Raw genomic sequence first — 25519 nt, 5'->3', positions numbered from 1 at the left:
ACCCTGCTGCCAGCACAGACAGATCAGTCTAACCCTGTCCCCACTCCCAGTCCAGACCAGTCCAAGCTAGTCCCTGTTCCCAGTCTGTCCCTGTCCGTGCAGATGGGACAGTGCTGGCAGAATGCCCAGGCCAGGCAGGTGCCCATGGTGTCATTGAGCTCCAGGCACCATTCCTGACCCTGCTTGGCCTGGCACTGTCTGGGGGTGTCCAGCACAGCCGGGAGGGCCCACAGGACACGGGGAGCTGCAGGGCAGGGTGTGCGAAGGACAGGCAGGGCTATGGGGCGGCACAGGGCCAGGGTACTTCCAGAATACTTTATTTTGTACATACAGTTTGTCAGCGTGCGGCAGCCGCCCCACAGCCCCCGGAGCCCCCCGGAGCTGTGGAGCAGCAGTGCAGTGGGACAGCAGTGCCATGGGGCAGCAGGCACACACAGTCACCCCACAGCTGGGGAGGAGAGCTAGGGAGGTGGGGGGCAGCCCTCAAGGGGCATGGGGCTCTGGACTGGCCAGCCCACAGCCCCCCCAAGCCCTTCCAGCAGCTCCTCCTGCCCCTCACACTCCCCACATCTTGGGCACCCTGTCAGTGGGATGCTGGCCCTGCCATGGGGCAGGGTGAGGGGTCAGACCATGACACCGAGGCAGTCCTCACCCCACGGGACGCATCCTCACCCCCCAGGCCTGGCTGCCCCCTGGGATAAAGTGCACATGAAGCCAGGATGGCGCTTGGGGGGCAGGCGAGGCCATGGGGCAGCTGTCACCGCACGCGCCCCGCTGCAGCCGCGGGCTCCATCCCGCAGCCGCGCCGTGGTGTCCTGCCCGTCACTGCAGGTAGCGATAGGCCTTGAAGCAGTGGTTGCCCGAGTCGGCCACGACAACGTGGCCGTCGGAGGTGAGCGCCAGCCCCTGTGGCCCGTACAGCGGGTCAGCCGCCGTGTTAATGTAGGACAGGAACGAGCCCGCACTGTCGAACACCTGCAGGAGGCGCACACAGCTGTGCCCAATGGCCTCACGGCCCAGGGACACCCAGCCCCAATGGCCCCCAGACCTGCAGGATGCACTCCCTGCGAGGGGATGTGGTCAAGATGCCCCCTAGGTCTATTGCAGTTAACCCGAGACCCTTCTCAGTTGCTCTCAGGTGACCCCAGATCCCTTCCCAGTCCATCCCAGTTGCTCTCAGTTGGTACAAAACTCTTCCCAGTTCCTCCCAGATGACCCTAGACCCCCATGGAGCACTCCCAGTTGACCTGAGACCCTTTGTTGCTCCCCGTTGACTCCAGCTGCTCACTGTTGACCCTATACCCCTCCCAGTTGACTGCAGACCCTGGACAGGCTCTTCCCAATTGACCCAAGATCCTTTTCAGCTGCTTTCACTAAAACCGAGTCGCTTCCTGGTTCCCTGTGGGTGCCCCCACAGCGCCTCACAGCAGATCACGTGGGTTGGCGGGTCAGGATGGGATGGGGCCAGCGCTGGGCCCCCTTGGGCTGCAGTGGGGGTATGTGTGCAGGTAGAGGTGTGGGTACAGATGTGTGTGTGCAGGCACAGGTGTCTGCAGGTAAAGGTCAGTGTGCACATGGGTGTGTGTGTGTGCAGGCACAGGCACAGGTGTGGTACCTGGATGCGGCTGTTGCCCCAGTCAGCCACGATGATGTTGCCATTGCTGTCCACGGCCACCCCTGTGGGTGCGTTGAACTGCCCGTTGCCCTCCCCATGCGACCCGAACTTGAACAGGAACTCGCCCTCTGCGTTGTACACCTGGCGGGCACGGGGGGACAACACATGGGAGTCATGGGGGTCACTGCAGCACCCTGAGAGCACCAGGGGGATCTCAGCACCTGCCTGTGGCTGCACTCACCTTCACAGAGTGGTTGTGGAAGTCAGTCACCACGATCTCGTTCTTGTTGTTGACAGCCACAAAATGGGGTCCTCGGGAGACAAAGGGAGCTCAGCCCAAACAGGGCACAGGGAACTCATCCCCAAGACTGGGGGACTCAGCCCCAGGACTGGGGGGCTCAGCTCTGAGGGGAATGGCAGGGTTCAGCCCTGGCTCCATGGCAGGACCAAGATGGACCCAGAGCCCTGAGGCATGGACAGAGCCTAGAACTCAGAGAGGATGGAGGTACTGCTAGAACCTGAGCCCAGAGCACCAGCCCAGAACTGAGAATCCAGAACCGAGAATCCAGAACCCAGACCTACAGTCTGTATCCAGAACCAAACCCAGTGCCCCAATCTAGGACACAGAGCTCAGAACCCAGACCCAAACCCAGAACTGAGCCCAGAATCTGGAACTGCATCCCAGAACCAAACCCTAAACTCAGAGTCTGGGATCTCAGTCTTGAACCAGAACCCAGATAGAACCTGGAACTGGATCACCAGCCCAGAGCCCTGAACCTGATGATGCTGGACCCAGAGCCAGATGCTGGCCCCCTGTCCAGCCCCAAAACTCAAACCAGAGCTCAGAACAAGCCCCCGATCCCAGAACCTAAACCCACAGCCCAGAACTTGGTGCAGAAAGCCAGTCTAGAACTGGAGCCTGGATCTGTCCCCCAGCCTCAGGCCATTCTTGGGGGTCCCAGAGCCACCAGCCACCCCAGCAATGTGGAGCACACAGTCCTTGTCTGCCCTGGTCCCTGGGGAGCCCAAGGGGGGCTCACAGTGGGGAGGTCCCAGGGATACCTGCGAACTGGCGCTCAGCAGTGCCACGGGAGCCAAAACGTGCCACCAGCTTCCCATTGGGCTGGAAGATGAAGACGCAGCAAGCTTTGTTGTCCACCACGATGATGTGGCCATTGCGGTCCACGGCAACACCCTTGGGGCCCATCAGCCGCCCAGCACCCAGCTTTGTCTGGGGGGGACAGAGAGTCAAGGTGGGAGGCGCCATGGACACCCCCACCCCATAGCTCCCCACTCAGATCCCTGCATCCCTGCTTTCCCTCACCTTGAACTTGCCCTCAGGTGAGAACACACTGACCCAGCGGTTGTCGTAGTCAGCCACGATGATGTCACCATTGGTGTCCACCGAGACCCCCGTGGGGCGCTGGAGCTGCCCTGGGGAACGCCCCCGCACCCCGAAACGCAGCCGGAACTGCCCCTCGTTACTGAACACCTGGGAGGGCAGCAGGGTCAGGGGAATCAGGGGGAACACCTGCACACATTGAAACACAGCCAGAACTGCCCCTCATTGGAGAACAACTGTAGGGGCAAGGAGGGAGCAGGGGGAGTCAGTGGGGGTCCTGGGAGAGTTCAGGGATCCCGGGAGGGGACCATACCTGCACACATTGGTTACTGCTGATGGGGTCAGTGGGGTCATGGGGATCCAGGGTTACCCGGGGGATTCCCGGGGGGAGTCCCAGGGGTCCATATCTGCATGCACTGGTTGTTGCTGTCGGGGTCAGTGGGGTCAACAGAAGTCAGTGCGGGTCCTGGGGAAGTTTGGAGGCCCCAAGGGTTTCCATACCTGCACGCACTGGTTGTTGCTGTCGGCCACGACGATGCGGCCGGCGCTGGATGTGGAGATCCCCTGCAGGTTGGTGAACTCGCCCTTCTCCCGGCCACGGCTGCCTGCAGGCACCGGTCAGGGGGGTGAGACCACTCACCACCCTGGTAAACCCCTGCAAGCCCCTGGGGCCCTCCAGCCCACCCCAGGGAGCCATGAAGAGCCCAGGGAGACCCCACCATCCTGGGGAGTCCCTACGGCTGTGGAGAGCCCTAATGAGACCCCCATCATCCCAAGACACCCCCATTACCCCAGGACCCTCCGTGCCCCTGCTCACCGACGCGAAAGATGAGCTCGTCCTCGATGGGATTCTCCTTGCGCTTGGCACTGCCGTACATGCTGGCGGGGCGGCGCAGGGCCTTCTGCCGCACGTGCCCCCCCCCTGGGGACTTGACACGGCGCTTGGCCTCCTCGGGGGACGGGGGAACGTCGCTGGGCCGCAGGGCGCGCGCGCGGAAGGGGGAGCCGCGCACGGGCTGCCCGTACAGCAGGATGGACAGCACGAAGTCACCCTCGGTGCGCGGCGTGTACACCAGCTCGTAGGTGCCGTTGCGGTTGTCCTGCACCTCGGCCTCAGCCGCGGCGCCGTCGGGGCCCGTCACGGCGAAGCGCAGGCGGGCTCCGCCGCTGCGCACCAGCGCCCCGTCCTTGTCCTTGGTGGTGACGCTGAGTGAGCAGGGCTGCCCCACCACAGCCTGGCGCAGCCCCTCGCCCGTGGCCACCGTGGTGTGCGCCGTGGCGCTGGTGGTCAGCAGCGCGCCCAGGTTCTGGATGGAGCGGCGCAGCCCCTCGGGCTCAGCGTGGAACTCGAGCTGCGCGTTCTCCTGCGGGTGCTCAGGGAAGGGCCGTGCCGCCAGCTCCCGCAGCCGCTCGCCCATCTGCTTCTGCACCAACAGCACCTCCGTGGCTGAGCCGTGGTGCAGCGCCTGCTCTGTGAACGCGCAGCTGCTCAGGATGCTCTCCTGGCCCTGCCGCAGCACCTCCAGCTGCGCCTCCAGCACCTGTGGGACCACAAGATCACCTGTGGCAGCGGGTGGGACCCCAGTGCCGGCACCCACGCATCCTGGCCCTGCTGTAGCACCTCCAGCTGCACCTCCATGCATCCTGTGGGAATGGCACACCTCTGGTGCCGGTGTGTGCCCCCCACACCCAGCACCCCTAACCAATGCTCCACCTGTACCCCACCTGCATCCCAGCCACAGCCACAGCCTCAGTGCTGGTGCTGCACTGGGACCCCAACTGTTGCACCGGTGAGGCCACTGGCACTGGGGCATGGCTGGGGCACCCACACACCCTCCCAGGAAGGGCTGGTGAAGGCACAGAGCCACAGGTGTGTTACCTGCTGCTTGGCAGCACAGGTGGCCTCCAGGTCACGAAGCAGCACCTCCCGCCGCTGTCGCAGTGCCACTTCCAGCTCCTCGAAGCTGCTCCCGATCTCTGCCTCAGCCTCAGCCCGACGCTGCCCCAGCTGCCGGCTGATCTCGGCCACCAGCCCCACAGCTGCTGCCAGCTGTGGAAGCCTGGGGAGACACGGGGATCCCCTGAACTCCCAAACCCCCACCGACCCCACCTGAACCCTGAAGCTCCCCACAGCACCCGCATCCAGCTGTGGTATCCTTTAGGAGGACCTGGGGACTCCCTGAACCCTGAAACCCCAAAGTACCCATGATGCCCTCAGCCACCCCTCCCCCTGTACCGTGTGTGGGTGGCATCAAGCTGGCGCTGCAACCAGTGGGAGTGGGGCCGTGGGGACCCCCAGGGACCCCCTGGCCCCCGTACCTGGCGCGCACAGCGTCGAGCTGGTGCTGCAGGGCTGCCTTGTGCTGCTCCAGCACATCACGCAGCGGCACGGTGCGGTGGTCCCGATGCTCCCGCCTCTCCCCCTCCGTGCACTCCCGGCACATGGCTGTCTCGCAGGGCTCGCAGTAGAACTCCATCACCTGCCACACCTGTGCTCACCTGCTGCCCCAAACCCAGCCCGCAGGACCCTGCAGCCCACCCAAAACTACCTCCTGAGCCCACACAGCCTCTCCCAGACTCCCTGGACCACTGCAGCCTCCCCAGACCCCCCCTGGACCCTTTCTCCAAGGCCTGCAGCCCCCCGACCCCCTTGACCCTCACAGCCCTTCCCGATCCTCACAGACCTCATTAGCCTTCCCCAGATCCCAGCCTGGCTAAAGCCTTTCCAGCTCCTGGAGGTCCCCAGTTCCCCTGAGTTACATCAGCCCTCTGGACCGCCCCAGCCCTCCCAGACACCTGCAGCCCCACCAGGTCCCTGCGGCCACTCCCAAACACCCTGAGCCCTTACAGTCCACTGCAGCCCTCCCAGTCCCTCCCCAGCCCCTTGGCCCCCACCTTTCCCTCGTGGTTCGGGCAGCAGAGCGGCTGCCCGGTGGCGGCACCCAGGGGGGGCAGGGGTGCAGGGGGTGCCCCGCGGGGGTCAGGGTCCCGCTGCAGCACCTCCATCAGGTTGGTGATGAAGAAGTTGTTGGGCAGAGCTGGGACCCCCCGCTCGGGCAGGATCGAGGTCTGGCGGCACACGGGGCACGACAGGGACAGGCTCTGGGCCGGAATGTAGTTCTGCAGGCACCTGGGGTCACAGGGGTCACATGGGGCATGACAGGGACAGACTCTGGGCCAGGACATGAAGGGGGCAGGGACAGGAATGGGGGCTGTGGGGGCACATGGGGTACATGGGCACAGATATAGGGACAACAGGGGGACAGATGAGGGGATGGATGGGGGACAGGACCCGGTGGGGACTGGGGAGGTAGGATGGCAGTGGGGCCAGAACAGGGGGATGAAGGGACAGATGGACGGACAGGGAGACAGGGGAATGGACAGGCAGGTTGATAGGGGGACAGAAGGGGGAACATGCCACCTAGGGTTGGGGGCCAATAGAGAGTGGGATTGACAGATGAACATGAGGGTCAGGGTACAGGACAAAGGCACATGGACAGGCCTGGGGACAGGCAGTGGCACAGGGACAGGAGGTGGATGGACAGGGGGCTGCACACAGTGACAGTGGGACAGGGGGCAGCAGGACAGAGATAGGGCAAAGAGAACGCAGAGAGAGGGGAGCAACGAGATAGACGGGAGGGTTGGGGGGCAGGCAGAGAGCACAGGAGAGATGGCAGGGCTGCACAGTGTCACACTGGGGTGCAGGTGGGGGACAGACGGACAGACAGATGGGGGTGCTGCGCAGGGTCACACTAGGATTGGAGACACAGATGGACAGACAGACAGGAGGGCTATGTGGCGCCACACCAGGTGGGGGAGCGGCAGAGGAGCACAGTCAGACAGATGGACAGGATGGACATGAGGCAGCAGTGCCAGTGCCCCTGGGGAGATGATGGATGGATGATGGATGGATGGATGGATGGATGGATGGATGGATGGATGGATGGATGGATGGATGGAGCAGGATCATCGGGCTCTGGGAGCACAGAGAGAGGGGGCCATCAGCAACAAGACCCCCCCCTATTTGGGGACCCCAGCCACAGCGCCCCCAGCACCCACACTCAGGGGCTCAGGGGCTGTGGAGCCCTCGCAGAGAAGTGGGATGTGGGGGGCACTGGGGTTCCAGCACTGCCATGGGCCATGGAATGCAGGGGGGTCCCAGCCCCCAGCTCTGGGGGCACAGGGAAGCTCAACCCCATCTCTCAGTGGGGAGGGCAGGGAGTGCAGGGGGGCCTGGCTCATCACCAGCAGGGAGCCAGAGTGACTCTGCTCACACTGCAGGTTTAGGGGGTGTAGGAGAGGTGCAACACTGAGGGTCCAACCAGCAGTGGCAGGGTAAAGGCTCTGGGACACAGGGGGATGCAGCAAGGCAGAGGGGGCTAGGTGTACTGGGGGGCAGAAGAGAAGGATGCTGGGGCAGGCAATGCAGAGGTGCAGCGAGGACATGGGGGGTGCACTGGGAGGGTTGCAGTGGCAGGGCTGCAGTCAGGACTCAGTAGGGTGCAAGGGGGCCCAAGGCACAGTGGGGATATGCTGGGGATGGACCCTGGCAGGGTGCAGAGGGTAAGGGAGGGATGTAGGGGTGCTCAGAGACAGAGTGAGGATGGAGTGGGTGCCAGGGCACAGAGGGTATACTGGGGGTGCAGTGGGGTGGAGGGAGGAAGTGTAATGAGCGTCCCACTTCTGACAGAAGGTGTGCAGGCAGGGATTGGGTTCGGGGGGTGCAGGGGGGACTCAAGAGGGGTTCAGGAGGTCCCGTCTCACAGAAAGCGTGCAGGCAGGGATTGGGTTCGGGGGGTGCAGGGGGGACTCAAGAGGGGTTCAGGAGGTCCCGTCTCACAGAAAGCGTGCAGGTAGGGATGGGGTTTGGGAGGATGCAGGGGGCTCAGGGTGGGTTCAGGAGGTCCCACCTTTCGCAGAAGGTGTGCAGGCAGGGCAGCACCTTGGGGTTGCAGTAGCGGTCGAGGCAAATGCTGCAGATCAGGAACTGTTGGTCAATCTGCCGCACCACCGGGCTGGCGGGCTCATGGCGGGCCATGGTGGCTCCTCAGCCTGGGAGGCACACCACAGTGAGGGGCAGGGACCCTGCAACCCCCCATGTTGCTCTGTGGCACCCCAAAGCCACTCCCAGCCCCAACCCACTGTGCCACACCACCCCCACCCACCCCACAGGCTCACAGTGGGTCGTGGCAGACCCTCGGCCTGAGAATGGGGCGGTGGGGAATTTAAATGCGTGGAAGGTACCACGTGGCACCCTGCAACCCACCACTCAACCCACGATGCCCCACAGCCCCCCGCCCACCCCACAGCCTCACAGAGAGCCATATCGGACACTCACCCTGTGGCACGAGGGCTCAGCACCCTGGGGCGCCCACAGCCCCGACCCAAGGCACCCACAGCACCCACCCCAAGGCATCCCACAGTACCTGGCCCCACAGACACCTTGTGGGGCACACACGGGGACTCCCCACGGCCCCCACCATGCCCATGACCCCCGGGCATCCAAAGCCAGCTCCACACGTGTCCCCCAGCTTCACACAGCACCCTGCCCCACGGTACCACCCCCCCTAGCCCCCTGTTCCTCGGCACCCACTCATCCCACGGCCCCCACTGCTTGTGCCCCTCAGAACCCGCCCCCCATCCCTGGTAACCAATCTTCTGCCCCACAGGGCACCCACAGCACCCACCCTCCTGCCCCACGGGGCACACCCCAACCCCACCACCCTCCTCCTGAGCCCCCCAGCACCCACCCAACCCCCTATCCCATGGGACACTCATCACCCCTCGTCCCCTGTGCCCCACAGACCCCCACACCGCCCCCTGTCCCTCGCTCCCCGCGCCCCACAGCTCCCCGTAGCCCATCACCCTCTGTCCCTCGCCCCCTCCCCTCACTCCGGCCCCGCTCCGGGCGCTGCGGCGGCTCCGCGCCCCCGGCCCCGGCCCCCCCCCGCCCGCCATTGTGCGGCCCCGCCCCCCCCGCGGCACCGGCCCACGGCGGGGCCCGGGGGTCCCGTACCCCGCGGCCCCCGCGGGGGTCTCTGCCCCCACTAATCCCACCCCGCACGGCCTTTACACGCCCCACGCCCCACGCGTGGCCTCCCGCGCTCAGCACCCCCGCGCCGGGCCCAGCAGGACCCCCGGGCCGCACTCACCCGCCCCGCAGCCCCCTCCTCGCTCCAGCCCGCGCCGCGGGACCCCACGGCGCATCCTCGGCCCCGGCCCGGGATGCGACAGGGAGGCGGCCGGGCCGGGCGGCACCAAGCGCGCTCCGGAGGGGGAGGTTAAACGTGCCGCCGCTTCCCTGTTTTGCGGAACCAGCCCCTGAGGACACCCCGCTCGGGGCTGGCGAGGCGACGCTGCAGGACGCCTTGCCGCCCCGAACTGGGGGGCTCGCGGGGAGGGTCCCGTTGGAAAGCGGGTAAAGTGACCCCTCGGCCCCCCCTCCCAACATCAGTGGTTTCGCCTGGGCTGTGGCTCTGCAGCTGGGGGGGGGCTCCGCGCATCCAGGGGTACCCGGCTGTTGCCACGGCAACCACATCCCGACCCCGAATTTGGGGGGCTTGACCCCAGATTGGAGGGGGAATAGGACTGGGGCATGTGGGCACACACTGGTGGGTGGGGGTATGGCGGGGCGGGGGGGGGGGGGTCACCAAGCTTAGGGTGATGGGTGGTATAAATTGGGAAGTAGGAGAAATATAAAAGGGGGATAAAGGCGGAATAAAGGTAAGCCGAACAGGTGGATATAAAGGGGGGCGGGGGCGAGGGAGACGCGCCGGTAAAAAGAGGGGTAAAATAAGGTTATAGAGTGGTTATACAGTGTAAAGAAAGTACAAGTGGGGTACAAAGGGGCTTATAAAGGGGGAGATAGGAGTAAAACCAGAGCCCAGTAAGCCCATCCCAGCCCCTCAGTTTGTAGGGAGCCCACACTTCTTCCCACCTGCCGCAGCTCCTCTTCCATGTGGGACCCCCCTCATCACCATCACCCCCCTCAGCCGGTACCCCCGCACCCCGCAGAACAGAGACCCCACCCCATTCAGAACGTGGCATCAAGCCCACCTGCTACATCTTCCAGGGGAATTCCAGCAGGCTCCTGGCTGCTTCCTTTGGGTGAGACAGGTGGGGCAGTGAGCAGGCCCTCATGGACAGGGCATCCTGGCAGATCTGGAGCTCGAGGGGCGCACAGGGGCTGCCCCTATCCCCAGACAGGTCACTGCAGGAGAGGGCACTGGGGGAATGATGGCGACGGAGACAGGAAGGTTCTGACATGGCCCCCCAGCCCTCTGGGGACCCACTGGGGAGAAGCAGCTCCAGGATGGACCCAGAGCTCTGACGTGAACCAGCCCCCAATAAATCTGTCCCCATCCACATGGGGATGTCTCCTGCATGGTCCCCTGACCCTCCACCTTGGCCTCAGTGTCTGGAAGGTTCCGCAGCCAGGCCAGACCTGGTTGTGCAGCCAGCACAGTCCCCCAGGCAAAAGGATGATCGTGAGGGTGATAGTGGGGCGACCTGTCCTGGAATATGGGACCCACGCCCAGGACCTTCCACTCCCAGCCAGGCACCGCCAGAAGCAGCAGAAGGCGCTGAGGCTCAGCGTGTCCCACCTACAGCACAGTGGAGATCAGGTGCTGGGACATCTGCAGCACAGGAGGATCAAGTGGGTACCCCTCCACCAAGGACCTCCTCTGGCCCTCCACTCTCACCTCCAGTGGCTCCTCATCCTTGCAGAGCCCCCCGGTCCTTCCCCAGTATCCCACATGACCTGGTGGATGGGCCTGGGGGGACAGAGCAGGTGCCTGGGAACAGCCCTCATCTCTTGGAGGGCAAACACCCACCTGACTCCAGTAGCTCAGTATGGCCAGGGATTGCCCACATCCATGTCTGGAGAGTGGCAGGACTCCATAGGAAGGTTTCGGTGTTCTGTGGGGGTCAGGGTGGGGGGGAGAGGGTGTCCAGGAGGAAGGTTCAGGGGAGGGTTGGGAATCTCCTGGGGTTTTCTGAAGGGAGTGTCGCAGGGCCAGTCAGTGTCCTGGGGGGTGTCCAGGGGTCCCAGGGGAACAGCAGCTACAGTGGCAATAGGTTGAAGGGCAATGGAGCGTACTGGATGGCACCAGCCCCATTGCCTGGCCTGGGGAAGGGGAATCTATCCTGTGGGACTCCTGAGCCCTCAGTGCCCCCAGTGGGACAGTGGTGATGGTGCCAGGAACCTTAGGCTGATGCCACCCAGCTTCCCCCTGCAGGGCTGCCCATCCTGTCCCCATTTACTCCCACCTGGTCCTGGTTCCTGCTGGTGCCAACAGGGCTGGAGCAAGGGGTGGCTCCCCTCGTCAGGCACAAGTGAGCAGGGTCGCCCCAAGCCCCTCGCTCGCCCCCCGGAGCTTCCCTGCTCCAGCTTGTTCCCCTTCCGAGCCTGGGACCCCACAAACGGCAGCCAGTCCCCCTTGCCCTAGGGCTCAATCACAGCGTCCTCACTGTTACAGGGCTCATGCCCCTGTCTCCCACCCGCCCTGGCAGCCCCAGCCCGTAGGGTGCAGCCCCTCCTTGTCCCACCTGGAGCTCCACACACACTGATCTGTACCATTTATTCGGGGTTTTACAGAAGTCAGGGAGTTGGGGGGGTCAGACCGTCACCAGGGCGGGGCAGGGGGAAGTCGGATCCCGACATTAAATTATGGATTAAATTAATGAGCAAGAAAAACCAACAGTTTTGTCTCAGGAGAAAGTGCCCAAGTGCAGGGGTGGGCAGGGGGCCCCTTGTGGGGTGGGGGTGAACCCTGGCAGGACCCCAGCCCCAGGACACACATGCCCCGCACACGGACATGCACGGGCACGCGTGCTCCCCCCTGTGCCTCCACTGACGTTTGGTCCCTGCTTGGAGCCCCCTGCCCTCTTCCCGGGGACCAGGCCAGCAACTCCCCCCTGCCACTAGCTGCAGGGCACAGGGACCTATCACCAGCCCACCCAGGATGCCCCAGGGAGGCAGGGGGGTCTTTGGGGGGTGCAGCGCCCTGTGAATCAGGAGTGCAAGAGCAGCCACACTGGAAACACCTGTGAATGGCCTGGAGGGAGCCAGGGTGTCCCTGGCACTGGAGGGCAGAGCAGGAGCCTACCTGGGTGCCAGGTGCAGCGGGGAGGCCCCACAGCCCTGCCCTGACACAGGGGGAACCTGGCTTTTCCAGTGCTGCCCCCACCCAGCTCCACTGTGCCACAGGGCAGGGGTCTCTCTGGGTGGAAGTTGGCAGTGGGCCTGGGAGGGGTGCACCCTCATCCTGCCCCAGGGAGGCAGAGGGGGACAGTGGAAGGTCCTGGCTCACCCCAAGGTGAGTGGGGTGTCCCCAGCCCCTTAGGAGTGTCAGGAGCAGGAGGGCTCCAGCTGTCTGCTGTGTGGGGTCTGTGCTGAGGAGCTGCTGCACCCTGCCCTGAGGAGGGGCTGTGGGATGGGAGGTCCCAGACAGCTCCCCACACCTGGTGGCCCCCCCCCATCCAAGACCAGGCCTGGGTTGTGGCCCCCACAAGCCCCTGGCCGCAACTGAGGTCCATGTGTGCTCCTCCATCCGGGGGGCACGGGGGGCTCACTGCTCCTCCAGCCAGGAGGGCTTCTCGGTGCCGGGGGTCTTGAGCTTGATGTTGAACTGCTTGAGGGTCTGCTCAAGCTGCTGCTGGTTCCCAGCAAAGTACGCAGAGATGGCATTGTGGAACAGCAGCAGTTGCTTGTGCATCACCTTGATCTGGGGGGGAGGGGAGAGAGAATCATGTTGGAGGGGGCCTGATCCCACCCCAGCAGCACAGAAAAGGGGTTGGAAAGCCCTCTGAGACCCCCCCTCAAGTGCCACTGCTCCCCTCCCACACTGCCCATTCCACCCAATTTGTGTCCTTAAGTGACAAATCCAATGTGGCTGTCAAATCCCTGCAGGGACCCCATCCCCGTGCCTCCTATCCCTGCACTTCCCATTCCAATCCCACACCCCCATCCCTGTCCCAAACGCCCCCTCCTCAAGTACCCCCTCTCTGCATCCCCCACCTCTGTCTTGCATCTCCCATTCCTGTGCCCCACCTCCCATCCCTGCACCCACCTTGTTCTCCTCCAAGAATTTGAGCTTGATGGCCACATCCGCCCGCAGCTTCTCGTACTTGTCCTTGTGGCTCTGGAACTGGCTCTGGGCTGCGTCCAGGCGGCTCACAGCGCCGGCATCGCGTGGGCCCATGCTCAGCTCTTCCAGGTCCGTGCGGTACGCATCATACTCCAGCCTGCACGGAATCCTGGCATCAGTGGCCTGCCTCCACATCTCCCCAAGACTCCTGAGCCCCTCTGAGCTCCCTGTCCCACCTGGCTGTCTCATACTGCTTGACTGTCATAAGCGTGTCCTCCATGGTCTTGTTGACCAGCGTGTTGATGCTGGACACAAAGAAGTTGACAGCACCCAGCAGCGTCTCCCCGTTTTTGCACAGTAGCTTCTGCGTCTCCGCGTTGTACCCAAACTCTTCCTGGGGACAGAGGGATGGGCGCACAGGTGAGGGGCCATGGATCACACCCCCACTCCCCTCCATCAACGGTGCTGGGGGAAAAGCCCCCTGAGACCACTGAGGCCAACTGACCCAGCACTTCCAAACCCAGCACCAGCACACACATCCACTCCTGTGCAGATCATGTTCCTGCCGTGGTGTCCAAGTGTGACTCCCCACATCCTGACCCCCACAACCCCAGTGTCAAGCACCAGCCCCGCCCTGCCCCCCAAGCCAGCCCTAGTGTCCAGGTGTCCCCTCCCAGTCCTAGCACTCCCCATCCTGCCCCTCACTCCAGTGAGGCCCTGCCCTCATTCCAGTGTCCCCCTAGCCCTGGCACACCTGGAGCTCAGGGGATTTCTGGCTGAGGTCAGCAAAGGCATCCCCCAAGGCGTGCTGGGTCTGTACGAGGCTGTAGAGATGGGCTGTGAGTGCCCGTGCCAGATGCAGGACACTCTCGTACTTGCGCTTGGTCTCACGCAGCAGCTCAATCTGAGTCTCCAGCTCCAGGTCCACCGTGCGGGACCCCCGTCCGAACCGCTCTGAGAGGAGCTGCTTGGTGCACTGCAGGAGGGGGAAACCAGGAGGGCCCCCCAAAGCACGTGTGAGTCCCCCCGAACCACTCTGAGAGCAGCTGCTTGTGGGAGGCGGTCAGGAAGGCCTGCCGGTGTTCCCCCACCTCTCACCTTGTAGGTGTTGATCCCCCACTTCTTGACAATGTCAAACTTCTCAACGGCAATGCCACGCACAACCTCCTCTCCACCAGCTGGGGGTCCGGGGGATGGTGGGTGCAGCCCGGGGCCTGGCACAGGGACAAGGATGGGGACAGGACCTGGCACCAGCTCCGGGAGGCCAGCAGCCACGGGGACCAGGCAGCCCCAGCCTCCAGAGCCCTTGCCCTGGAGCCGTTGTTTCCACAGCAGCATCCCCAGCTCTGGGCATGGGCCTAGCACTGGCTCATAGGCATCGTGCTGGGGACCCTGCTCCTGCCAGCCCCCCAGAGGGTCCTGCACAGAGGCACAGACACCAGCCCAGCTGTGTCTGCTAGCACCAGGCCCTGCCCCATCCTGCTGACCACCCTCACCAGGCCAGGACGCAGAGGGAGCGCCGCATCCCCACATCGGGACATCCCTCCGGTGGGCTCCAGGGGCAGGGTGGGCCCCCTGGCCAGGACCCACCTCTGAGCCCATCAGCGCTGTCCTCTGTCCCAGCACAAGGATCAGCACCAGGACCAGGCTCTGGCCATGACACAGCTGCCATGGGGGCTCTTACCAATGTCCCTAGGGAGGCCCGGGGCCCTCAGGCCCAAGGGACGCCCTGAGGTGGAGTGAGGGGCGCAGTACCTGCGGGAGCAGCGGCCGGGCGGGCCATCCTACGGGCAGCGGGCGCGCTGGGGGGCACCGGTGGTCCTCGGGGGGGGTGAGGGTGAACAATAGAGCCTGGAAACGGGGGGGCGGCGGGGGCCGAGCAGGGTGGGGCAGGACAGGATAGGGGGCACAGGGCATGGGACAGTGGGGTAGCCAAGGCAGAGGGGACGGGGGGCAGGGGACAGGGACGAGTGCGTGGGCGGGCGGCAGCGGGAGAGCAACGGCAGCAGGTGAGCGTTGGAACCCAGAGACATGGCCACAGCCACACAGATGAACTCCCCCACCCCAGGGAACCCCCCCCACCTCTGGCCTCTATGCAGCAATCCCTGGGCAGGCCTGATGTCATGGGGACACAGGAACACAGAGACATGGGGACACCGGGCCAGAGCAGCGGTGCTCTGGGGAAGCACACGTGCTCACTCTCTCTGTCCACACAGACCCTCCTCAAGTCCTGGGGGGACTCTCAGGGAGAGATCTGCATGGAACAAGAACAGCGGTGCCAGGTCTAGCACGCTGCAGAGCCCAACTGGCCCCGCTGTGGCCTGGTCTGACTGGGACAGCAAGAAGAGGCCAGTAGGGTGTGGGCTTGAGGCCCCCTGCCTGCCCCCTCATCCACAGCACACTCCAGAGCTCCTGCTGCAGATGGACTGGGACAGACCTGGGATCCCCCACCACAGCTGGGACTCAGAAACCCATGGGGATGTCCTGACCAAGGGGATAGCAATTCCCCAGCAGACCCCATCCTGTAATAGGGGAGCAACCCAGTCCAGGGAGAGCAGAGCAGGGCAGCAGCCCCTCCTCTGCCACCATTATCTTCTGCCACCACTACACACCCCAACACGTTGCCCCTGCACAGAACCCGAGCCCAGCAGGAACAGAGCCCACCCGGAAGACACCTTGGCTGGGCCGTGGCAGAGCTTTGTGTCGTAAGTCAGGGGCAATGAGGGGAGCTGACCCCCTTCTTCCCATGATGATCCCCATTCCCTCCCAGTCCAGCCCCCACTACCTTTGATGGTGCCGGTGGGGATGATGCCCTCAGCTGTTCCCCCATAGCCGCCTGACACAATGCTGGTCTCATTCAGGTTGGGTCCCGACACCATCACCTGCTGCAGGTCCTGCGGGCCACAGAATCACAGGGGACTGAGATACAGAGACAGCACAGCCCTGGTACAGCCCCAGCCAGCCCCCTGGGGTTCCCGACCCCCAGACCTGCTCCAGGCCATCGTCCTCGGGCAGGCTGCTGGTGTCCCCGTTGCTGCTGATGGGGATCTCCATGGTGGCTGCCTTACTCAGGATCCCGTCCGACATCCTCAGGGCCTGCAGGGACATAGATGTGGGGCTGGGGCCAGGACTACCCTCCAACCGGGGCAGCAGCCAGTACCCGCAGGGCCCGTGGTGGAAGGGGTCAGCAGGAGGTTACAGCATGGAGCAAGGAGCCTACAGTGGCAGGTGCTGGCACTGAGCAGACTCTGCCCCCCGCCCAGGGCCCCCTGCAGCCACTGCCCAGCCCCACTCGGCCGTCTCTCGGAACACCCCTGACTCCCCGAACGGACCCGCAGGGCAGCACATCCCAGAGGCGCCAGCCCCAGCCTCAGCCGCGCCCCCACCGTGGCTCCCACACCATCAGGCCCAGCACTCGCGGGTTCCCCCGCCCTTGTGCCGCACTCCGTGCTCCCTCTCACAAACCCCGCCGGGGATCCCCGCGTCCTGCAGAGTCCCGGGACAGCGGCGCTAGCAGCGCCCAGCCCGGCCCCGGCCAGGAGGGCGCCGGGAGCCACGTCCGCAGCCGCGGGGGGGCCCCGCTGCGCCCGGCCCGGTCCGGGCACATTCCAGGGCAGGCGAGGCAAGGGCGGGCTCCCGCGAACCCGTTACCTGTGACCTGTCCCCTCCCCGGCGGGGACACGGCCCGGCCCAGGGCTCGGATCGAAACCTGCGGGCAGAGGCCGTCACCACCCAGGGCCATCCTCGCTGGAGAACGGCCCAGCGGTCCCCACAGCCTCCGGGGCGGGGCGGGGGGCACGGTCGGAACGGACCCCTCCGCAGCCACGCAAGGCGAGGCCCCGAGACGGGACCGACCTGCGAGGGAACCCCCGGTGGCTGCTCCTGGCGGAGCCAGACCGGGGGGGGGGCGGCGGCCTCAGCCTCGCTCTCGGGGCTCTCCCAGCCGGACTCCACCGGCCCCGTGGGCGCTCACCCCGTCCAGCCTCCCCGGTCCGCGCCCGGCCCCACCTGCGCCCCGGCCCCGCCGGGCCCCCCCGCGCCGCTCCCGCTCCGCCTCGGCCCGGACGCGGCGAAAGTGGCGTCAGTGGCCCGGAAGTGGCGTAATCGCTGAGCCGGGCGGAAGTGACGTCGCTGCGAGCCCGGCGTGTGGTCCCGCCGAGCGCGGAGGGAGCGGGCGCGGGCCCGGGATGGACCCGGCGGCCGAGCACCGGCAGCAGCTCCGCAGCGTGAGCGCTTGGGCTGGGGGTGGGGAGCGGGGTGAACGCGTCAATGGTCCCGGGGCTGTCGGTTTAGTGGCGGGTCCCGGTGTGTCCCGAGGGCTCCGGGTGTGGGATCTCGAGGTCCCGGGTTCGCAGGAGAACCGGTAGGTCTTGAGAGGGATCCGGGCGCCTCGGGCTGGCCGGGGGCATTCCGGGGCACTCCCGGTGGGTTTCGGGGGTCCCGGACCGGCTCCTCTCGGCGTGACCCGCGCCTGCTCCCCAGCTGCGGGACTTCCTGCTGGTCTACAACCGTATGACCGAGCTCTGCTTCCGCCATTGTGTCTGCAACCTCAACTACCGGCTGCTCACGGGCCGCGAGGTGAGCGGGGCACGGGGGGCCGCGGCTCGGGCACACCCGCAGCCCCTGACCCCACGCCGTCCCTCCCGCAGGAGTCGTGCCTGGAGAGCTGCGCCGCGAGGCTGGTCCGAGCCAACCACCGCCTGATGGGCGCCTACGTGGGGCTGATGCCGGCACTGCTGCAGCGCCGCGCAGCCGAGCATGAAGCAGCAGCGGGGCCATCCGGACTCCCGGCCTCCCCTGACCCGGCCCCGGGCCCCGCGGGGTCCTCGCCAGACGCTCCCGTTGCCGGCACATAGCAGCACCTGGCCACAGCTCTCCCGGACGCGACCGGCACCGCCCCTGCCCTGTAGCAGCAGGAGCAGCTGCATCCTTGCTGCGCTGGAGCTCCAGGCTGGAGCGGCATCTGCACGTGGCCCCGGGAGCCCCTAGCCCTGGCTGGGCTATGCAGGGCACCGGGGATGGGGGGCACAGGAGTGGGGGAAAGCCCCCCCAGCCCTCGTGGTTGTGGATTTATGGGAAGGGCATTGTTAGTCCCAATAAAACATCTTTACAGTAATGGCTTAGCATGGGAGGGCACCACAGCCCTGGCCCCTGTTGGGTGTGCTGGGGGAAGCCCACGGCACAACTGGGACTCCAGGGACTTGCACCCAAATGTGAGACAAACATCACCCTGCAGGACCCCCATGATCACCAGGACACTGTGGGGCTGTGAGGGGGCAGGTGCTGCCAGGCCAGTGCCCATCAGCTAAGGGCAGTGTACATGGTCCCTGTGACACCTGGGAGAGCCTGGCCTCTTCCCACTGCAGCCCCTGGGCAGAGGGCGTTTAGCTGCGGGCCCAGGACAGGGCTTAGGTAAGGACTAGCCCCAGTACAGAAATAAATTGATATATTCCGTGTACAAAACATGCTCCTGCAGGCCCAGCCAGGCACTCCCGCGCATATAAATAAGGCCCAGCCCTCCCTCTTGTCCTGCCCGCGGGGGCCAGCGCCTGCGCCGGGGCCACCCCTCCCGCGGGACCCCCGGGCTGGCCGGGGTCACTTAAGGTCCACATCGAAGTCCAGCACCAGCAGCTTGGTCTCCTCAGTGCCATTGCGGCTGCCCACGGCGCACACCAGCTTTGTGTTGGAGGCACGGATGCGCCACACGACTCCCCCAGAGCCCCCACTCTCCAGGGCCACGAGGTTTCGCACAAACTCCCCTGTCTTCAGGTCCCACAGCTTCACTGTCCCGTCATCAGAGCTGGTCACCACGAACTTGGAGCTGAACTGTAGGCAGGTGACAGCACTCTGGTGCTTGCTGGGACCTACGGGGAGACACCAGTGAGCCTCAGGTGCAGCTGAGGCACCTACTGCTGTGTGACATGGGATCTGCCATATCTGGCAGCTCAGAGCCACCCCGTGCTGGCTCCTCAGGGAGGAGGCACTCGGTCCAGACACATCTGGCAGCTTAAAGCCAACCCAGCCCCAAGGGCAGGGAGCCCTCCCTGCTGCCTCCCACCCCTCCAAGGGAGAGGAGCTACCTGATGGAGGGAACTCCCCACTGCCCCCCAAGCGTGAGGAATCCCCTCTCACCCTGCAGGGTCTGCAGGCACTGCCCTGTCTTGATGTCCCAGATCTTGACAGTAGAGTCGGCGTTGCCGGACACGAGGATGTTGTCGCGCAGCTCCATCCCGCTGGTGAGTGACTGGTGTCCCATGAGTGTGTGCAGACAGTTCCCACTCTCCACATCCCACACGCGGATCGATGTGTCCAGGGACCCACTAACGATGTGTGTCCCATCAAACTGCCAGAAAGAACGGGTCCAGCTCAGCATCGAGGACAGGAGTGTCCCCTGGTTTGGGGTGCAGGCCACATCTCTGGCATTCCCTGGTTTTGGATACAGCACTCCCAGTTTCAGCACCACCACCGCAGACCCCAGGCTCAGCAGCTGAGACACAGGCTCACACACCTCTTGGCTTTTTGGGCTGTAGAAATGCTCCAGGGAAGGGGCATGGAGTAGTGTTTGTGTCCACAGCATGTGTGTTTGGGAAGTGGGTGCGGGGGGGCAGAGGCTGTCCCCACAGGAGGACACATACATGGTCCATATGTCCTTGCAAGGCAGATACATTCCTTCAGGGCACAGACATGACCCACACGTCCCTGCAAAGCACACAGGGCCTTGCATGACACAAGCACAGCCCATTTGTACCTACAGCACACGTGGGACCTTTGGCACAGCTTGTGCCCCATGACTGGAAGGCAGGGGTGTGACAGGGCAAGCCAGCAGGAGGGCAGGTTGTACCTGTGAGGTTGTACCCGCAGGGAGGGCAGGGGAGCTATAGAGGGGGAAGGAGCAGGAGGGAATGTGTGCGGGGCCGTACCTGCAGTGAGTAGACACGGTTGGTGTGCCCCTGCAGCGTGTGGGTGCAGCTCTCGCTCTCAGGGTCCCACACCTTGACCGTGTAGTCATAGGCACCACTGACCACTTTGTTGCCATCATACTGGACGCAGCGTACGGCTGCCACGTGGCCCATCAGCACGTGCAGGCACTGCCCTGTCTCGATGTCCCAGAGCCGCAGTGTGGCATCCCGGGAGCCACTCACCACCCTGCAGGTGAGGGGACACCTGGGGCCCAGCTGCCAAGGCAGCCTGGGGGTAACCAGCCTCACCCCCTGCAGATATCCCCCTCTCACACAGCAGCTGTCAGCCCCATACCTGTTGCCGTGCAGGTGCATGCAGCGCACGGTAGAGGTGTGTCCGTACAGCGTGTGCACACACTCGCCGCTGTCAGCGTTCCACACCTTGAGTGTGCGGTCAGTGGAGCCACTGATGACAACACTGTCCCTCATCTGGGAGGACCAAACCCCCCCCGTGTGGCCCACCAGCGTCTGCACACACTGTGGGGAACAGGACACGAGGGACAGGTGAGCCTCTCACACCTCCCACCCCGCCCCAAACAGCACAGAGGAGCAGCACAACTCCATGTCCTTATCATACCGGGCCCCAGGCGTCAGGGTGTGGCCTTGCCTATGCACAGCACAGCGAGATGGTCCCTGTCCCAAACCCCTGCAGTGCCAATGACAGTGCCACACTCTGGTGACAGTGGCACCCTGGTGACAGTGACACTCACCTCCCCTGTGACAGCTGACCACACTTTAAGCGTGTTGTCATCAGAGCCGCTTACTATGCGATTGCCGCAGAACTGCAGGCAAGTGATCACATGGTCATCGTGGCCCTTCAGTACCTGTGGGAGCACAGGAGTGTGTGGGGGGCAGTGTGCACCCCCCCCCAGCCACCAGGACCCCCCAACACAATGAGCAGTGGGAAGGCAGCAGGAGCTGTGGGGAAGAAAGGCAGACGGGTCTCCAAATCACCTGCACCCCCTGATGCTTCTGCAGGGCAGCAGAGCTGGGGTGTGTGGTGTTTAGCAGCAGCTGCACAGGGGCAGGGGTTACAGGAGAACAGGGAGTGGGGGGGCTCAGGAACCCAGGACCTAAAGCACCAAGAGACAGGGTGGTGGGGACTCTGCCCAGGGGCAGGAGGGACCCCCAGGGACAGATCACCAGGGTTCTGGGACCCTGCACAGAACACAGTTGAGCCCTGGGTGCTGGGGCTGGCTGCGGCCCTGCATAGGACCTTGGAGAGGGGCAAAGGAAGGGACTCCCTTCTCCAGGCCCAGGAGACCTCATTTGTGCTGCCTGCACTGCTCTGAACAAGCCAGATCTGCCCTCTGTCACAGATCCTGCACCAGCTTCCCCATACCAGTGACCTGGGGCCTGTCTGCAGTGGGGACACCCACACCAGCCCCTCAACTCTCTAGGGTCTTCCCCTGGCAGGGACACTCCCAGGCTCACCTTGGGGACCACAGTTCCCCGGAGCCTGTCTACACTGGGACACCCAGGCCTACCTTGGGGGGCCGCAGCTCCCCACTACGCCAGTTCATGTCGATGCGGTGCTGGCGCAGGAAGGCAAATTTCCAGGGGCTGTACATGAATCCGGGGCTAAGCAGGCGTCGCTTCCGCAGGTGTAGGGGCTCCTCGATCCCTGCAGGGGACAACACAGCAATGCCTCACCTGGGTCAAGCTGGGGTGGCTCCCCAGTCTCAACCTGGGAGGACCCTCACCTTCCTCACGGCACTTTTCCCTCCAGAGCAGATTGTCCTCAGCCAGGACCCTCCAGTAGCGGCAAGTCTGGGCAGCACGGAGCAGGTCCCGTGGCTCCAGGAAAGACAAGACGTACAGGGCCAGCTATGGGGGGAATAAAGATCACACAGGGTTCACCGGGGCGGGGGTTGGGTCGGGTCAGGTCAGGCCAGGCCAGGCCTCTGGTCCCCCATCCTCACTCACCTCCTTGGGCAGCAGGGAGATGAAGTCCCGCTGGAACTGGGGCTCAATGACCTGCATCATGTACTTGATCTGCGCCGGCTCGCAGCGGTCAATGAGCTCATCCAGGGCCAGCAGCTTCTCAGGGCCGCTCCAGCGCTGCAGGGGAACCCCCAGTGACCTCCGGCTCTATGTCCCCAGCTAGCCCAGCCACAGCCCTGGCAGCCAGGCCTCTGGCCCCAGGCCAGGAGCCTGAGGCAGGTGGGAGCTTGGTGGGTCACAGGTGCTGTGTGATAGGTGACACTACACCTGGCCAGGGCTGAAACCTCCTCTGTGTTTCCTCACACAAGCAAAACTACCCAAAATCTACCATGGGCCCAACCCCTCCCCTTAGTGGGGATCCCATAAGCTTGGCTCCCTCCCATCACACCCAGGCTGCCTGAAGCCGCCAGGTGAGCCATACCTGGAAGGTGCGGAGCCAGTCCTGTAGCTCAGGTGGGGGGGCCACTGAGGGGATGCGACGGCGCCGGGCCTGCCCCACCTTGGCATTGCGCAGGTCCCCAAAGGTGGTCGTGGGGCTGGGTGTACAGGGACCCAGTGTCCTGGGAGAAGGACCAGGCACAGGTAAGGCCATGGCACAGGTGGCACATGCCAGCACTGCTGTGGGCCACACTGTGCCAGAGGCTCTTAGAACTAGTTCCTGCCTGTGGGAGCGCCATTCCACTGACCTCTTTGCTCCCACCCTGTGGACTCCTGCCCAGACATCCAGCCCAGACTGCTGAGCAGACAGGCAGCTAGTCAGGGCTGCATCTCACCTGGGCCAACCCCTGCTTGACCCAAGTGGCTCAATCATCCTCCTGGGGAGGGCAGTGGGAGGTATGTGTTGCCCCAGCACACAGAACAGCCTTCACCAGCTGCACTCAGAGCCCCCCCTACCCCTCACCTGCCATACTCAGAGCCCTTGCACAGCTTCTTCCCAGGGGACAAGGCCCGGCCATCTGGCCCATTCTCTGACTTCCGCTTCATCTGTGGGACACAGCAGATTGGAGGGGCTGGGACAAACCCAGGCAGACCCGGCAGACCCCCTGCCCACAGCTGATCCTTGTGGACCCCTACATGTCACCCACCCAGAACCAACCCCTGTGGGCCCCCTGCCCAGAGCTATGGGGCAGACCCCCACCTGTTCCTGCTTTCTCCCCTCAGGGTCCACATGACAAGGGACACCCACGCAGGGCAGGGTGGGGCTGCATCAGGGCCAGACACAGCTGGGGGCTGGGGTAGACTGAGGTAGCACCACCTTCTCCCACGCTGTGACCAAGGACCCCCATGCATGGCAGGAGTCTGCATGGGGGACTGGGGCAGCATCTTTCCCCAGCCCCAGCAGCTGGGGTCACAGAACCCCCCAGGCCCCTGTTCACCCTTCTGCAGGTGCCCAAAGTGCCTCAGCAGTCCCTGGCCCCCCAGTCACCTTGGGGCGCAGGTGCCGCAGCAGCCCCCCATCCCCAGTGCGCTGCAGGTAGTCGATCCAGCGCTCTCCCAGGGTGTAGTACAGGTATACATTGCTGCTGTCTTCCCCTTCCTCGCTGCAGCAGCTCCCTTCCTCCTCCTCCTCCTCCTCTTCCTCCTCCTCTTCCTCCTCCTCCTCCCGCTCCCTGGTGGACCTGGGGGGCTCCTGTGGTCCCCGCCCCCCAGAACCATCAGGGTCTGCTCTGGACCTGGGGGGACCCTTCCAGGGGTGCTCTGGCTCCCAGGGGCCTGGTGCTTCCTCCTCCTCCTCTTCCTCCTCTTCAGCCACCACCTGAGTAGGGAAGACGCAGGGAGCAGGGCTGATTCTACACCAGCCTTGGGCTGCTGGAGACCAGGAGGTCAGGGGCTGGGAGTGCTGCTGGATGGCTGCCAGTGAGAGCCATGGCCCTGGAGCACAGGGGCTCCCCTCAACAGCACTGTGGGGGGTTTCATGGTGAAGAATGACCCCAGACCCACAACCACGAGCTCCTCCAGAATCCGGTACAGCTCTGTCTGCCCACCATGAGTTTCCCCTGAGCCCCCCCAGAGTCAGACCATCTCCCTTGTCCTCGTACCTGGCGCAGGGACCCTTCTGCACCTACCTGTGCTGCAGGTGCCCTGTGGTCCTCACTGTCTCCCAAGGGAGTGGGGCTGGCCCGTGGGGGCCCCTCAGGGCGCGGGCACCGCCGGCACGTCATGCGCTGGCTGTTGAGCTCCAGGATGCGTGTGGTAATGCCCTTGACATGCAGCAGGTCATCCAAACAAGTGAAGCCCTTCAGCTCCTGCACGGAGGGAAGTCAGCCCTGCCCAGAACAGAATCCCTTCTGCTCCCACAAAGACCCCTGCCCGAGAGGCCCCGCAGGGAAGAGTCACAGCGCTGTGAAAGAGGGGCAGCAACCCAAAACTGCCAGCTGGGGCAGGAGCACTGTGCCCCCCAGATAAACAGTGCCAGGATGGGGAGCAAAGCTGCAGCTCCAGGGCAGGGGAACAACTGGACACATGCAGACACACGCATGTGCAAGGCACCCGCTGTCCCGCGGGACCTCGGGCCGAGCACTGCCCAGCCCCGACCTGGGATCAGGTGCCTCCCATCGCCCTGCACGGGCTCCCGGAGCACCCGCCGTGGGAGGAACCCGGCGGGGAGGGGCTGTCCCCAGGCAAGACTCGGCGGACAACCAGCGCAGCTCAAGGGGCCGGGAACGGCCCGACTGGCCCTTCTAACCCGGCAGAGTTCGTTTTATGGCTCTGCTGCTGCTCCCCGCAAGGGGCTGCAATAGCAGCACCGCCCCGGGACAGACCCTGCTCCAGACCACCCTCCCTTTGCATTACCGGTTTCTGCCCTCCCACCTCCCGGTGTTTCCAGCATATGTGTCCACAGCATTTGGACATCCACTCCTCTACCTCCTTTCCCAGCCCCGAACATGCCAAGCGCTCCCAGCCCTGCCTCGCCCATCTCTGTACCATCAGGGCACGGCTGCAGCTGACCCGCCCGCTCCCGGGCCCGCGGTGCCGCTCCCACCGCTCCCGGCCATGTCACCGGTCGCCGCAAGGTCTCGTCCCACCATCGCCGATGACGGCGTTCGGAGGCGGTCGGGGAGCGGTACCCGTCCGGTCCCGCCAGAACCTGCATTCCCCCCGGTTCCCTGCTCGGGCCCGGCAGCAGCGGGGGCAGCTGCGCCCGTCCGGTCCCGCGGGCTCGGGGCGGGACTCGCGGATCTTGGGCCAGCCCCACCTACCCCGGCTACCAGGACGGAAACAGCACCGTCGCCCCCGCACTCGCCCCGCGGCACCCACCCCGTGACCGCCACGGCCTTCCCCTCGGGGGCCCGGGCCGCTCAGCGCGGGGTGCCGTCCCCGCCGCTTCCCCCCCCCCATCCCCTCCCTCCCCGCACCTCTCTCTTGCGGACGATGCCGCGGGCACGGCGGCGGCCAATGCCGCTGAGGGCACCCTCCAGCTCGGCCACGCCGGCGCGGTTGATGTCGAGCTTGGCCCCGGCGGGGCCCGGCCCGCCCGGCCCCGACATCCCGGTACCGGTCCCGGGCGCTGCCGCCGCGCAGGCCTGACAGCAGCGCGCAGGCGCGGCCCCGCCCCCACACGCGCACG

The 25519-nt window shown here is 65.0% G+C and overlaps 4 protein-coding genes across 12 annotated transcripts; 1 reads left to right on the top strand and 3 right to left on the bottom strand.

Moving 5' to 3' along the window:
• Nucleotides 1-296: 296 nt before the first annotated feature.
• On the bottom strand, nucleotides 297-9226 carry TRIM3 (tripartite motif containing 3). Of its 3 annotated transcripts, none has more exons than XM_005526596.3 (12): nucleotides 9110-9226; nucleotides 7868-8009; nucleotides 5853-6087; nucleotides 5277-5437; nucleotides 4837-5017; nucleotides 3775-4498; nucleotides 3459-3562; nucleotides 2940-3107; nucleotides 2678-2846; nucleotides 1857-1927; nucleotides 1616-1756; nucleotides 297-975 (listed from the first exon to the last, which is right to left on the bottom strand). In XM_005526596.3, exons 2-12 carry the CDS (start codon nucleotides 7993-7995, stop codon nucleotides 823-825), a joined length of 2235 nt encoding a protein of 744 aa, XP_005526653.1. In that variant the 5' UTR covers nucleotides 7996-8009; nucleotides 9110-9226; the 3' UTR covers nucleotides 297-822. The 3 variants fall into 3 exon arrangements, with proteins under 3 accessions (XP_005526653.1, XP_014111171.1, XP_014111170.1); XM_014255696.2 differs by lacking the exon at nucleotides 9110-9226 and adding an exon at nucleotides 8850-8907; XM_014255695.2 differs by lacking the exon at nucleotides 9110-9226 and adding an exon at nucleotides 8296-8406.
• A 2299-nt stretch (nucleotides 9227-11525) lies between these two features.
• On the bottom strand, nucleotides 11526-17150 carry ARFIP2 (ARF interacting protein 2). Of its 6 annotated transcripts, none has more exons than XM_088067676.1 (9): nucleotides 17057-17150; nucleotides 16037-16144; nucleotides 15835-15942; nucleotides 14804-14915; nucleotides 14147-14262; nucleotides 13803-14024; nucleotides 13285-13442; nucleotides 13031-13205; nucleotides 11526-12685 (listed from the first exon to the last, which is right to left on the bottom strand). In XM_088067676.1, exons 2-9 carry the CDS (start codon nucleotides 16133-16135, stop codon nucleotides 12530-12532), a joined length of 1146 nt encoding a protein of 381 aa, XP_087923802.1. In that variant the 5' UTR covers nucleotides 16136-16144; nucleotides 17057-17150; the 3' UTR covers nucleotides 11526-12529. The 6 variants fall into 6 exon arrangements, with proteins under 6 accessions (XP_087923802.1, XP_087923809.1, XP_087923813.1 ...); XM_088067683.1 differs by lacking the exon at nucleotides 17057-17150 and adding an exon at nucleotides 17022-17044; XM_088067687.1 differs by lacking the exon at nucleotides 17057-17150 and adding an exon at nucleotides 16700-16896.
• On the top strand, nucleotides 17146-18164 carry TIMM10B (translocase of inner mitochondrial membrane 10B). Its single transcript, XM_005526599.3, has 3 exons — nucleotides 17146-17274; nucleotides 17531-17626; nucleotides 17698-18164. Exons 1-3 carry the CDS (start codon nucleotides 17236-17238, stop codon nucleotides 17902-17904), a joined length of 342 nt encoding a protein of 113 aa, XP_005526656.1. The 5' UTR covers nucleotides 17146-17235; the 3' UTR covers nucleotides 17905-18164.
• A 154-nt stretch (nucleotides 18165-18318) lies between these two features.
• LOC102104526 (ribosomal RNA processing 8) lies at nucleotides 18319-25500 on the bottom strand. Of its 2 annotated transcripts, none has more exons than XM_088067666.1 (13): nucleotides 25308-25500; nucleotides 24018-24197; nucleotides 23378-23707; nucleotides 22853-22935; nucleotides 22373-22511; nucleotides 21934-22068; nucleotides 21711-21834; nucleotides 21495-21631; nucleotides 20718-20831; nucleotides 20303-20484; nucleotides 19969-20194; nucleotides 19181-19391; nucleotides 18319-18912 (listed from the first exon to the last, which is right to left on the bottom strand). In XM_088067666.1, exons 1-13 carry the CDS (start codon nucleotides 25437-25439, stop codon nucleotides 18644-18646), a joined length of 2262 nt encoding a protein of 753 aa, XP_087923792.1. In that variant the 5' UTR covers nucleotides 25440-25500; the 3' UTR covers nucleotides 18319-18643. The 2 variants fall into 2 exon arrangements, with proteins under 2 accessions (XP_087923792.1, XP_087923796.1); XM_088067670.1 differs by lacking the exon at nucleotides 25308-25500 and adding an exon at nucleotides 24877-25227.
• Nucleotides 25501-25519: the final 19 nt, after the last annotated feature.

Source organism: Pseudopodoces humilis, chromosome 2, assembly GCF_049639895.1.
Source record: "Pseudopodoces humilis isolate 2021_Gansu_Grassland_sample_001 chromosome 2, ASM4963989v1, whole genome shotgun sequence".
Classification (NCBI taxonomy): domain Eukaryota; kingdom Metazoa; phylum Chordata; class Aves; order Passeriformes; family Paridae; genus Pseudopodoces; species Pseudopodoces humilis.
Note: the sequence above shows the minus strand (reverse complement) of the source record. Positions and strands in the feature narration are given on the sequence as shown.